This window comes from Pistacia vera, unplaced genomic scaffold, assembly GCF_008641045.1.
Source record: "Pistacia vera cultivar Batoury unplaced genomic scaffold, PisVer_v2 Contig210, whole genome shotgun sequence".
NCBI lineage: Eukaryota > Viridiplantae > Streptophyta > Magnoliopsida > Sapindales > Anacardiaceae > Pistacia > Pistacia vera.
In genome coordinates, this window is record NW_022196014.1 from 707,101 (window position 1) to 721,209 (window position 14,109).

Sequence of the window (14,109 nt, forward strand, 5' to 3'; positions counted from 1 at the left end):
AAACCGCTCTGTTCCTAAGATTTGGAATTAGAATCGAAATTGGAACCGATCGGTTTCAGTTCCTAGAAACCTAAAAAATAGGTTTCAATTCCGGTTCCGGGTACCCAGGTTAATTTTAATTACCCCCTACTTTTAAAAAATTATAAATATACCCCCAATAGTTTACAAAAATTATAATTCAGTCATGATTCCTACCTGGAAACCCAAACCTTGGTTCCAATTCCAGTTTCGGTTGTCGGTTTCGACACTATAGGAACCAGAACCACACCCGAGAATTCTCGGTTCCAATTTTTCAGAATCAGAATCGGACCCTAACCGACAATTTTTCGAAATTCCTGGTTCCAATTTCCCGATACCTGTCGGTTCCGGTTCCACCCTTTACCCATGCTCACCCCTAGTTCTTATGTATAGTAAACTATATATTATCATTGATTAATTTGTTTTTGTATTCAAACAAAAGCCAAATATTTTGGCTTTTTACTACAAAAAAAAAAAAAAAAAAAAACATAAAATATATGTGTGTTTGGTTTATTATTTTAGATAGGATTTTGGGGATAGTATTGGATAGTTGGATAGGGTTATTTTTACGAGGTAAAATTTAAAAATTTACAAAAAAAACCCCTAAGTTTACTAATTTAACTAAATACCCCAATATATAATTTTTTTGTAAAATGACAAAAACACCCCCACCTACCCACAGTGCCAGATTCCTGCCACCATTGCCGAAATCTGGTCTGAATCTGGCGTTACGACTCAGATCAGTCGGATCTAGCCACACGTGCGTTGATCTGGCCGTCAACAGCCCAAAAAGGCCAGATCTAGCCGTCAGTGACGGCCAAAGAGCCAAAGATATGGTCATCGTTGTCGGTCAACGACAGCCAGATCGGTGACTTACTGGCCATTTTCGGTGGTTTGTAGGTCGTTGTGACAGATTCCTGCTACCACCGAGGGTGGTTGCCGGAATCTGGTAACTATGGGTGAGTTGGGGTGTTTTTGTTAATTTTTAAATTTTTTTTCCTGGGGGTATTTAATGAAATTAATAAACTTAAGGGGTCTAAAAATATTTAAAAAATATAATAATATTTCCCAAATAATTAAACAAACAAATATTTTGAGAATAGGATTGAGAATATGGATAGGAATAATAAACCAAACAAGCCCTTAATTTTTTTTAAATTTGTTGCATTTAGACTTAAGAGGAATAAACCATCGGACCCTTAGATAGACTAGTAGAACAAGTATTAATAGTATTACTAGGTGGTTTTTGTGATTATTTGATTGTAAAATCATTGATACATCATATGTATGTGTATATACATAGAGAGTGGCATAAATCAATTTTGATGTGGTTAAATTTGACCAATGAATGTATATATCCTATTCTTATCTAATATTTAAAATAAATCTTAGTCCTTTAATTTCTTACCATATATAGTAAATAAACCTGAAAATGAGAAGAGAAACATGCTATGTATGAAAATGAGGACTTATGCGTATGAGAAGCATTTATGTGGGTTCACATGTGGATTCCAATTACACTCTTTACCTGATTCCCACTATTTTTCTGTCTCATCCTTAACACAAAGTTAAACCCATTATTATTCCCACAACCAAAAATATTACAACTCTCCCTACAATTTCTTTATTTTTTGCTTTCTTATTATATTCTCCACTTTAATTTCCAAAGTGTCTTTTCAATTCTTTCACTTTCAGAGTCCTCAACTCCTTAAATCCCCCCTCCCTCCTTAAATCTCTCAACCCTCTTCTTTCAACTCCACTCTAAAACCTTCGTTCATCCTAAGGTTGTCCACCTTCTCTTCTTCTTTTTCCCTGAGTTTCCTTTTATTTTTCTTCAAAACCTTCCAATTTCTTCCAGTTTTCTGGTTTTAATTTCCTTTCCCTGTTGCAAACTTCGATCTTCATCATCTGGGTATGTGTATTGTTAGGATTACAACGGTGATATCAGAGCATATCGCTTCTGCACCCAATATATATATTGATTAATCAATATATGAAATTAGCATTAACCTCTTGTTTCCTCTAATTTGCACAGATAAATAAAATTAAAAATGAGTGCTCAAGAAAAAGACATGGCGGCCACAAAGTTTCAGAAAAGCTACTTTGATGTTTTAGGTCTTTGTTGTTCATCGGAGGTTCCTCTCATAGAGAACATCCTTAAGTCTCTTGATGGTGTTAAAGATTTTTCAGTCGTCGTCCCAACCAGAACAGTCATTGTCGTCCATGATAATCTCACCATTTCTCAGCTTGAAATCGGTAATTGGGCATTAACTTTTATTTTAAAAGTTTAATTTATCTCTTTCACTTAAATAATGTTATAATCTTCTCTTTTTGCTGCCATTTCACTTTTTTAATTTTATCAACTTTTCCTCGAAAAAATAGGACCCTCATCTTTTTTCTGTTTTGATTTTGTCTACCTTTCGTGGGATCTTATGACGGGAATATTTACGTTAAAAATTTTTATTTCCTTATATATTTGATGAAATTAACTTTTCTTAAAAAAACCATCATTTGATGGTTTAAACGGTCAATTAAGACTCTTAAATATATTATACTTAAAATATTTTGAGTTCGATTTACTTGGATTGTTAATAGAGGTGGTCACTGAAATGATTTATCCGACTATTAACTTTAGAGTCCCGAAAAATTGGACCGGACAGCCTCGATTAACAAAAAAAAAAAAAAAAAAAAACTCTTAAATTGACCCCTTTGCCCTTCTTAGAGTTATAAATTGAAAATTACATTCCTAATCTTAATCACATGAAAGTAATTAATTTAATTTCCTACAAAGTTTTTAAACTTTTCGAAAAACTCAACACAAGAGCCAATAGTGTTTTCCGTTCAGTAGTGAGTGGTGGCCATGGCCCCATGTGATATGGCACTCATTATAATATTATATGCACCACTTTTGACTGAAAACTTGCTTGAATTATTGTTATGATCTTGCACATTTCCAGCTAAACCAATTAATACTAGTCCTAGTAATAGAAAAGAAGATTGCTTTACGGCCAATAATATTTCTTAAATAAGAGACAAAGATTTTATCCACCGTCAAGTTTTGGTTAACTATGTGTAGATCTTACGTTTTAAAATATTAGAACTTACTCCCTTGAGTTTAATAAAACGAGTACATAATTGGTTAACTGAAAGAGCATAAATGATTCAAGCTGATACGTCAGTGTCATTAGGTGGGGGGGGATGTAGGCTGCATCTAGCGGGTTTTGGTGGGGAAGATCAATGAATTGGCAGAGATATATTTTATTCATTATTCAATTGGGATTAGTGGATTTGGTTTTTGAGAATTGAGATTTGTTTGTTTACATGGAATTTCTTTCGGAGATTTTGTTATATATATATATATATATTTGTTTTTGGAACTGAATTCCCTGAAACAATTTGATACACGCAAGTATGGGATCTCTTTTTTATATTGCTGTTTCTGTTTGTTTATATTCGTCACATGCATCATTGATTTTCTCGCATGGTCCTCCACTAATTATTTTTACTCCTTTCCACAGCATCAACATTCATTCTTATTTGTCAAACAAAAAGAAAGACATCAAAAATAATAGTAAAAAATACCACGTATTAATTATTAGATAGGCAGAAGGGGGTTGAATTTTAAAATTTGTAACCAATTTGTTTTGTGTAACAAATTTGCTCTGGATTATATATTTAAATAAGAATAGCAAATGGAACATATTTCGTTCTATAAGATGAGTTTTCAATATATTTAATATCAACATTATTAATGGCCTTTCAAATTGAGTAAAGTGATAGAAAAGTGTCAACTACTTTAATTAATGAAGCTACATATTTTACCCATAACAGCCCTCGTAATTAGATTGATTGTTTGTTTGATAAATTATTTATTGAAACAGTGAAGGCACTGAATCAAGCAAGATTGGAGGCAAATGTGAGAGCATATGGAGGGGAAAATTACCAGAAAAGATGGCCAAGTCCATATGCAGTTGCTTCTGGAATATTGCTTGCTCTATCATTTTTCAAATATTTGTATCATCCATTTCGTTGGTTGGCTCTTGGAGCTGTTGCAGTTGGCATTTGTCCCATTATTCTCAAAGGCTTTGTGGCTCTAAGAAATTTAAGGCTTGGGCATGTCAACATACTTATACTCATTGCAGGTATATATTATTTTTCTTTTCTTATATTCTGGTTTTTAGGAATAATATAATTATAAAATCAATTTTACGAATTAATGTGATACGATATCATTATGTTATCATCAAACCATAGCTTTTTTTTTTTTTTTTTTTTTTTAAATTGTATGCAATCAATCTGTATTCTAGTATTAAATCAAGGGATTATCTGATTGACATAGTAAAAGGTATAAAGAGTTGCTAATTAAAAAAAAAAAAAAAAGGAAGTGTTTGTGCTAATATAAGTTTTCTTTTTATCTCCTCCCCTTTCCTTCCTATGCTTCGTGCGTATTCTTTCCACTCCAGGGTTTGTTGTCGTTTTCCTTTTCCTTTTCCTTTTCCGGAAATACCTTTACAACACCTTATCTTATTGTTCAAAGCTTAATTGGCACTATTGCCTTATCGTGGGCTTCCAAAGCTAGTGACTTTGTTCAAAATTGCTTAGTAATTTCAATCTCCCAAGTCATTTTCAATTTCTTTTTTTGCTCAGTAGAGTCCTCAATGCTGACGCTATATAATCATAAGAAAATGAATTCTCATTGAACTCAGACAGTCATAATCTCATAAAAAGGTTTTTTCAGTTTTGTTTTCTTGTTATTCTTTATCCTTTTTTTCTTTATTATTATCATTGTTAAAATAGCTTTCTTTCTTTGACATAAACGCAACAAAAACCGACCACATAAATGTGAGACCCCTCTTTAAGTTGGTTGAGTGGTTCTCCTTTACAACTCAAAAGGTAGCAAAAGCTTTTCTTCATTTTCAAAATTACCTAATTAATTAATCTTTGCCTTTTGGCTGACCCAGACGCTCAAACCAATTAATTATAATTACCTTCATTTAAACTTTTTTTTTTTTTTTTTTTTTTTAAAATCTATGTTACAAAGAAAACAGTGGATTCAAAATGATCCCAATTATAAGTAAAAATGTTCAATTGGCTTGACTTACAATTCAAGTATTATTTGTGAACAGTGATAGGTACAATTGCTATGAATGATTATACAGAAGCTGGTACAATTATCTTTCTTTTCACCATTGCAGAATGGCTTGAGACTAGGGCAAGCCACAAGGTTTGCTATCACCTGCCCTACTTCTTTCTTTCATTCATATCATTACATTTTAATTTATCCGGGTTTGTGATCCGAAGATAAATTTCAAACATTTAGACACTATTTAAAATTTGTTGTATTTCAATATTTTTAATATTCGAAATATGATTGATATAATATTCATAAACCGTTTTCAAAGTCGAAAAATATGTATCAAACTAAAGTAAACATATGTTTAACAATGTCTCTCAGGCAACTGCTGTAATGTCACAACTGATGAGCATAGCTCCTCAAAGGGCTGTAATAGCCGAAACTGGAGAAGAAGTTGATGCTGGGGAGGTGAAGTTGAACACTGTGCTTGCAGTTAAAGCAGGTGAAATTATACCTATTGATGGAATTGTTATAGATGGCAGCTGTGAAGTCGATGAGAAAACCTTAACGGGGGAGTCATTTCCTGTGGCCAAGCAAAAGGATTCCACTGTTTGGGCTGGCACCATCAATCTAAATGGTACCGCACATTCTAATTAATTAGTTTCTCTTCTAACTAGATACATTAAAATAGACTAAGTTTTCAAAAATATATTAATTGGTTTGTCCCTTTTCAGGTTACATTTGTGTAAAAACTACTGCTGTAGCTGAAGATTGTGTGGTGGCTAAAATGGCAAAACTTGTGGAAGAAGCTCAGAATGGCAAAACTAAAACCCAAAGAATCATTGATAAATGTGCCCAGTATTATACTCCAGGTTTGTCAAATTTTTATTAGAAAAATAAACTTTGTTATAGAAGAATGACTTTTACATATTGATCATAATCAGAAGTTACTCATTTTGCATATTTGCAATTACAAGTTTTCTCGTCATTTTTGGGTATATTTTCAGCAAAACTTTACATATTATCTTTTGTGATTAAACCATGATTTAATAGTCCAAATGGAGAGTAACATTATCCCACTAACATAACATATTTCCATGATTTAGTTACTCATTTTGCACAATTGCACTCACAAGTTTTCTCTTAATTTTTGGTAAATGTACAGCAAAACCTTATAATATTTTTTGGTTACTTATTTTGCAGGTGTTATAATTATATCAGCGTGTCTTGCGGTGATTCCAGCTGCACTAAGAGTTCATAACCGCAGCCACTGGTTTCATTTAGCATTGGTTGTTTTAGTTAGTGCGTGCCCTTGTGCTCTAATCCTCTCAACACCAGTTGCCACTTTCTGTGCACTTACAAAAGCTGCAAGTTCTGGTCTTCTCATCAAAGGAGTAGACTATCTTGAAGTTCTTGCCAAAGTTAAGGTCATGGCCTTTGACAAAACTGGAACCATTACAAGGGGTGAATTTGTGGTCTCTGAATTTCAATCTCCCAGTGAAGAGATAAACTCAAACACCTTGATGTACTGGTAAGGAATTTCACTAACATCAATGAAACTATTCAATGTGCTAATTACAAGTTATTGATACTAAATGCCGAAAATTTCAAGGGTATCAAGCATTGAGAGTAAGTCAAGCCATCCAATGGCAGCCGCATTGATTGATTTCGGAAGGTCTCTTTCTATTGAGCCAAAGCCTGAAAGTGTTGAAGACTATCAGAATTTTCCAGGAGAAGGAATTTATGGGAAGATTGATGGGGAAGAAATTTACATTGGAAACAGAAAAATTGCACTGAGAGCAGGATGTGAAACAGGTTAAAGTTGTTCTGTTCTATGTGATTATAGCAGTTTAGAATTCTAGTTTATGGTTGGTCTAATCATGTAATTTTTTTGGGTATTTAGTGCCATCTGTGGAAGGAGTTAAGAAGGAAGGAAGCACCATTGGATACATATACTCTGGAGCAACCCTTGTTGGAGTTTTTGGTCTCTCAGATACGTGTCGAACAGGGGCTGCTGAAGCAGTCAAGGATTTGAACTCGATGGGAATTAAAACTGCTATGCTTACAGGAGATAATCAAGCATCGGCTATGCATACACAACAACAGGTAAATTAGAATTTAGAGCTATAATTTCATATGCAAAGCAATGGCTTGCTCCATACTAAATTGCATACATTTGTTGTGTTATATGCAGCTAGGAAATTCTCTGGAGGTGGTCCATTCTGAACTTTTACCAGAAGACAAGGCAAAAATCATCACAGAATTTAAGAAAGAAGGGCCAACTGCCATGGTTGGGGATGGTGTAAATGATGCACCTGCATTAGCTACAGCTAACATTGGTATATCTATGGGAATTTCAGGTTCGGCACTAGCAACTGAGACAGGGCATGTGATTCTTATGTCAAATGACATTAGAAAAGTTCCAGCGGCTATCAAACTCGCGAGGAAAGCTCATTGGAAAGTAATACAGAATATTATTTTGTCGATGTCTACCAAGGCTGCTATCCTTGTCTTGGCCATTGCCGGCCACCCACTTGTTTGGGCTGCAGTTCTTGCTGATGTTGGGACATGCCTACTGGTGATCCTTAATAGTATGCTAATATTGAAAGGAACTCATAGACATGGAGGTAAAGGCTGCAAATCTTCATCTCGATCGCATAGTCAGAAACATGGAGGGAGATGTTGTGAAACTTCAGCTACATCGCATGATCACAAACATGGAGGAAAGAATTGCAAATCTTCAGCAGCGCTGCATAGCCGCAAACATGGAGGAAAGTGTTGCCAATCTTCAGAAGAATCACAGAGTACTCATCAACATATGCATAGCCACAAACATGAAGGAAAGTGTTGCCAATCTTCAGAAGAATCACAGAGTACTCATCAACATATGCATAGCCGCAAACATGAAGGAAACTGTTGCCAATCTTCAGAAGAATCACAGAGTACTCATCAACATATGCAAAGCCACAATCATGGAGGAAAGTGTTGCCGATCTTCAGAAGAACCACAGAGTACTCATCAACATAAGCAGCAGCATTGTTGCCGCGGTAACAAATCTCAGAAGGGCTGTGAGCCTAAGCAGAGCTCTTGCTGTTCCAGTAACTCATGTGCGGCTAATCAGAAGCACAATGACTGTGTGGTTAGTGATGCAACACATGAGGCAAAGAAGCACTGTAATTCTGGGAATTGTAGCAAGGATGATCATGATCTCGAGGCGCAAAAGACTCACATTCATGGTTGTTCATCAGTAGAAACTCAAGATAAGTATGTAGAAGATCACTGTCATCATGGACATTGTGACAATGAACCTCATGAAAACAAGCATAGTCATTGCAGCAAAACCGTTGTCACGAACCATGCAGAAAATGACATAGGAAAAGCAATAGAAAGCATCTGTGCTCATCATAGCACAGAAGGGCTTCACAGAAGGGCTTGTTGCAATGTCAGTGATAATGCCCTGGGAACAGTTGCCATGAGTAGTTGCATCAGTTTGGAGAAGAGAGAAATAAGTGCTTGTTGCAAAAACTACTACATGAAGCACTGTTGTACAAAGAATGGACATTTAGGAGCTGGGTTTGGAGGAGGTTTAACTGAAATTGTCACAGAATAGATTTATCTGGCTAACTTTCAATAAACTTATGATCTTAAAAGAAAGATTTTGTAATTGCTAGCAAAATTAATGGAAATGGCTAGTCAGAAGCAATTTTATAAGTTTAATGTGTTAGAACTTAAATGATATCAACTAATGTAAAGTTGTCCATAGACTAATATATTACAAGTTATTATAGTTGAAACATATTGCCTTTGTTGCGTTGTGTGACAACTGTAGTTGTAATTAAGTTTATGAGTAAACGACCTTTTCCCACCCAAGGTTTGCCTTAACTGGACTTTTCCACCCAAAATGTTTCAAAATACATTTTCCCACCCAAAGTTTATATTCGTCAATGACAAAGAATACACTTTCCGATTCGGTGACCAACGGGGAGCAAACTCGGTCCAGGTTGCTAGGTTTTGAAGATGGGTGTCGATGAGTCTTTAGTGGTGGTAGGTTGAATTTGATAATCAAGATTGATCAGAATCTGACTTGAGAGAGGTAGTTGTGCGTTTCACAAATCACTAGATTGCCGCGATTGACAGATCGACAGGAGCAAGGTTTGAATGGGTTTAGTAAGTGATGATCAAGAAAGAGAATGGTGGTGGTGTGGGGTCCAAATATGTCAGAATCGGCCAACGATTGGTTGAATATAAAACTTTGGGTGAAAAAGTATCATTAGGCAAACCTAGGTGGGAAAAAGTCGTTTGGTTGGGGTTATCATTAGCTAGAAAATCACAAATTATTATGAGGTGATCCCAATACAAGAAAGAAGAAGAAGAAGGAGAACAAAAAATGTGTTGTGAATATAGGGATTATTATCAATTAAGAGACATTTATTTTTTAAAAAGATAGAAAAAGATGACAAGTTTTTAAACACACAAAAAAAGGACAAAATTAAGTAGATGTTAAGTTTAACTTCGTATAAAGGACAGTAAATTTATATATATCTGACTTATTACTTTTTTAAAATAAATCAAAATTAATATGAATATAAAAATTGTAAAAAAAAAATCATCAAAATTAAAAAAATAAATTAAAAAAACAAAATTAAAATTACTCTAAAGAATAAAAGAACATAAAAAATTAAAATTAAAAAAGAAAATTAAAAACAAAAGGAAGTTAAAAAAAAAAAAAAAAAAAAATCAAAAGCACATCATCACGATACAACTGGCCATGCTGGGCCAAATCATCATGCGACGATCTTGTCGTTGTGGCCAATCGTGGTCAACAACGTTGATGTCGGTGGCCTCTGCTTTTTTTTTTTTTTTTTTTTTAATGTTGTATTTTTTTAATTTAAAACCCTAAAACTAAATCTATATTAAAAAAAAAAAAGAGGAAGGGCATTTAAGTCTTTTTATTTTTCTGTTAAAACTAACACCAACTGATTGAAAATTATCCCCTTTTTGTTTATTCTGAAACTCGTATCCCTTTGCTGTCTTTTTCAAAATAAATGTTCCCTAACTTGTAATATCTCTAAATAATGTGAACAATAAATCTTCGTTATTGGCTCAAATGACCTCCATTACCCAGTCACCGTTTCTTTAGTCTATTTCCATAACACCTTCATTACCCATTCAGCATATCTTAATTTCATTTGTCCTAACTCCATTACTTTATTTATCAATAACGTATTGAAATCGAACATCCACCAAGAAACGTATACCTTAAAACTCTTAAATCTAAGAAGCCCAAATCTGCACGCGAAGATACAATCCCTAAAAATCCTAGATTTCTTACAATTTCGAATTTTTCTTTTTAAGTTTGAGATAACTTCATAAATATCTTAGTTGAAATTTTGTAAATTTTTTTTTTCTTCTAAAGGGTCCGCTTGAGAGTTTCATGGTGACGGTTATGAAGATAAATCATCATAGTGGTTTAGAGGATAAACCCTCGTAACAGTTTTGAGGGATTTTTAGTAACGGTTTTTAAAACACTCAATTTGCATTTGGAAGTTTATTTTCCCGCAGTTCTGACAGTTTTTTAAAATGATAAATTTACATAAATGCCCATAAAAATTAGGCATGACAATGGGCCGAGGCAGGGCGGGGATCTCATTCACCGTATCCATCCCCACCCTCAAAATCATTCCCCACCCCCGCCCCATCCCTGTTACGGGGATGATAGGAATTCTCCTTCCCCGCCCCAAAGGGGAATGTTGGAAGCTCGTCCCCGCCCTGTTAATTTTATATAAACATAAATTAATTTGAGCATTATCAAACACAATATATAGTTAATTCTCGTCCACATGACAAACACTTAAATTAATTGTTTAAACATAATTAATTATACATAAATATGGGTCAAGGTTTATTCTTGTTCAATTGTTTAGGGTGAGGGAAATTAGGAAAATATGGGTTTATATAGGTAGGATAATTGTGTAATTAGGTGAAATATAGGGGTATTAGTGAAAAACAAATATATATATATTTTTTTAATTTTATATATTATATACGGGGCGGGGCAGGGGAAAGGCATCACCGACCCCATCCCCGAGGACGGGGATTAAAACACCCCCCACCCCCGCCCCTATCCCCCAAAAAACCAGGGCTTCCCCGCCCCATATGGGGCGAAGCAGGACGGGTCCCCAAAATCTCGAGGAACATTGCCATGCCTAATAAAAGTCCTCAACTTCAACTAGTACTTGAGAATTTTATTTTTTCTATTATAAGGTAAGAGTTCTTTATTTGTTTTCTCCTTATTAATATTTTATAACTTCAAATGTGATAAAGTCTCATTATCGTTCTTCACCATTCTTTGCAGCATTTGGAATAACTGAAAAATTGTAGCTCCACTTCTCCAAGAAAGCATCTAGAAACAAGATTTTTATAATTTTTTTTTTTTTTTATAATTGCTTAAAATTATTTTATATTTAATATGGTTGGGGATTCGCAAAACATATTAATAAACGACTACAAAGGTGCAGGTTCATGTGATAAATCATGTTATTAGGAGGGAGTAATCTAGGTAGATGGGGCATAAGACCAGGGATTAATTATTAAGAGAGTACAAAGCATGGAGGAATATTTAATACTTAGTTTCTATCCATTGGAGATTTTTGGATGTAATTGGGATAGTTTTGTAGTGGATAGGGTATCTGTGGAATAAAATTTTAAAACCAACCAAAACACCCTGATTTGGGGAGTCAAAAATATACTACATTGGTTCTGGAGGATTTTTGAGCCAGTTAAAACCAATGCATAAAAAATCTAACAAGTAATGGTTTTAGAATACCTCAAAACCAGTCTAATTAAAAACCCTCCAAAATCACTGGGGAAAAAACTCTCAAGCACACCCTTAGGTTTTTTAGATTGATACACGCTTAGGAGTGTATATAGTGGAGAATTTCAAGCTGAAGGCAATAATGATTTATCTTTTGGTATATTATTCTGATAGGTAAGATTTTATCTATGCTGAAGTTCATTATTTTAAGAAAAAATGTAAATGCATGTATGCCATTTTTGGGAGTTTCATATATTGTCTATCTTTTGGATTTGTTGACATATTGTTTCAATTTTATATTATTCTTTTGGAGTTTTTAACCCATAAATTGATAAATAAGTGGTGATTTTACGTTTTGTCATTTAAGTGTTTGGAAAAATTAGAGAGTTTTTTTTTTTTTTGTTTTTTTGGGTTGTGCAAAAGGATATAGGTTTTTGTAATAGAGTAATTACCTACTTGAGATTTATGCTTATTGTTTTATGATATGAACATTGGTTTGCTTGAAATTTAGGTGAATCAACTTACAACTCAATCTCATAAACTTTTTCTCACAATCCCGACATAGTAATTAACTCGCAATTCGTCACTCGCAATGGGTCCCGCTTGCCCAACAATGGATCCCGCTTGCCCATTTGTGAGTTTGCCAATTACGAATTGTTACGTTGGAGTTGTAAGAGAAAATTTGTAAGAGTAAGTTGTGAGCAAATCTTTATTATACTTGGGTTGTGAGTTTTTATAGTAAATGTGTGTTTCTGTTTTAGCTTTCTTTCTTGACAAGAACTGGATCATGATTTTAGAACTAATTCTTCCTCTAAAGAGTTGAAAAAGGATACCTTGAGAGTTGAGAAACTTTGCATGTAACAATTATTTTATAGGAGGCAATTCGGTTGCATTAAGTACATTGGTAACGCTCTCTCTATACACTGGACCGCATAAGATTTCCATCACATTATGATATGCACTCCTAGTTATTTAAGTTTGGAGGTTTGATACAAAGTTTGGCTATTGGTAGATTTCTAAATTTTCTTAGGTTCATATACTGAATCTGATGTTGTAAAATGCCTATCATAAATTATTTGCATTATTATTTAGAGAAAAACAAAAGAAAATTAAAGGGATAAGTTATGTTATTGATGCAACTTAAATAACCCCTTAAAAAAAAACCTTAGTAAACATTCACTTTTTAATCCAAGTTATTTCTTACAAAATTAAAGAAAAATATATCCATTTTTTATTTCATGTTGCTGCAAAGCTTGGACAATGTTGCCCAGTGCTTTGGAGTAAAGTCAATTTTTTTTTTTTTTAATGCAGGTAGCAGTAATCACTAACTTTAAATTACTTATTAAATATATATATTCTTATTTTCTTAAACTTTATGCTTTTCTTCAAAATAAATTAGGTGTTTAGATTTATAGCTGTTGTTAAAGGTTAGCTTATGGAGATTGTAAAATTAGGTGTTTAGAATGTCATTATTCTGGTACTTTCAATGACGTTGTATCTAATATTGTAATATATTTACAGTTGATGGGAAAGAAGATGTACACAGAGGAGTTCGATGAGATATATGTATAGTGGGTTGCTTTCGCTACTCTATTTATATGAAGGGCTGTGACAATTGGCTTTTCTATTAGGTATTGTTGTTTCGTGTGGCTTTTAACTTTAGAGTTGTGGTTGTGGATAGTTTGTTTAGGTTCTTTCAAGTGTCGCAAATTTGGGGTTTTTAGTTGTTAAGGATCTCTCAAGTTTGTTTATTTACTGCTGGTACATGTTAAGTTAATGAAACTTTGTTTATAGTTAGTAAATACGGGTACGGCAAAAAAACGGTATGGGAATTTTACGGGTATAATACGGCAAATGGTGAAAAATACGTTTGTAAAAATTCGGTCATAAAATTCGGATACGGAAAAAATACGATTCGGATATATACGGGTTTAATACGACACATTGTCAATAATATGTTTTTAAAAATACGGCAATAGCAATCTTGGTTTTAGCACTTTTCAAAACATCCCAATTTAAATAATCCATTGTGGTGGACCCTACAATTTATTTTCCTTTTTATTTAAAGTATATTTGAATAATAACTAAGACTAGTATTTTTATCTGTAATTTTATAGCTACGCATACAAAATTTGGATTCCAATTAGTATAGTTGTTTTATTTTCTGAATTTTATGTTCTGAATTTAATTGAATAGTGCATTC

At 33.7% G+C, this 14,109-nt stretch overlaps 1 protein-coding gene across 2 annotated transcripts; it reads left to right on the forward strand.

Moving 5' to 3' along the window:
• The first annotated feature begins 1,738 nt into the window (after positions 1 to 1,738).
• Positions 1,739 to 8,803, forward strand: LOC116129299 (putative inactive cadmium/zinc-transporting ATPase HMA3). Of its 2 annotated transcripts, XM_031415045.1 has the most exons (11): positions 1,739 to 1,930; positions 2,054 to 2,274; positions 3,900 to 4,160; positions 5,145 to 5,242; positions 5,474 to 5,729; positions 5,827 to 5,964; positions 6,296 to 6,623; positions 6,705 to 6,907; positions 6,996 to 7,198; positions 7,287 to 7,863; positions 7,933 to 8,803. In XM_031415045.1, exons 2-11 carry the CDS (start codon positions 2,070 to 2,072, stop codon positions 8,700 to 8,702), a joined length of 3,039 nt encoding a protein of 1,012 aa, XP_031270905.1. In that variant the 5' UTR covers positions 1,739 to 1,930; positions 2,054 to 2,069; the 3' UTR covers positions 8,703 to 8,803. The 2 variants fall into 2 exon arrangements, with proteins under 2 accessions (XP_031270905.1, XP_031270904.1); XM_031415044.1 differs by having other exon boundaries at positions 1,746 to 1,930; positions 7,287 to 8,803.
• Positions 8,804 to 14,109: the final 5,306 nt, after the last annotated feature.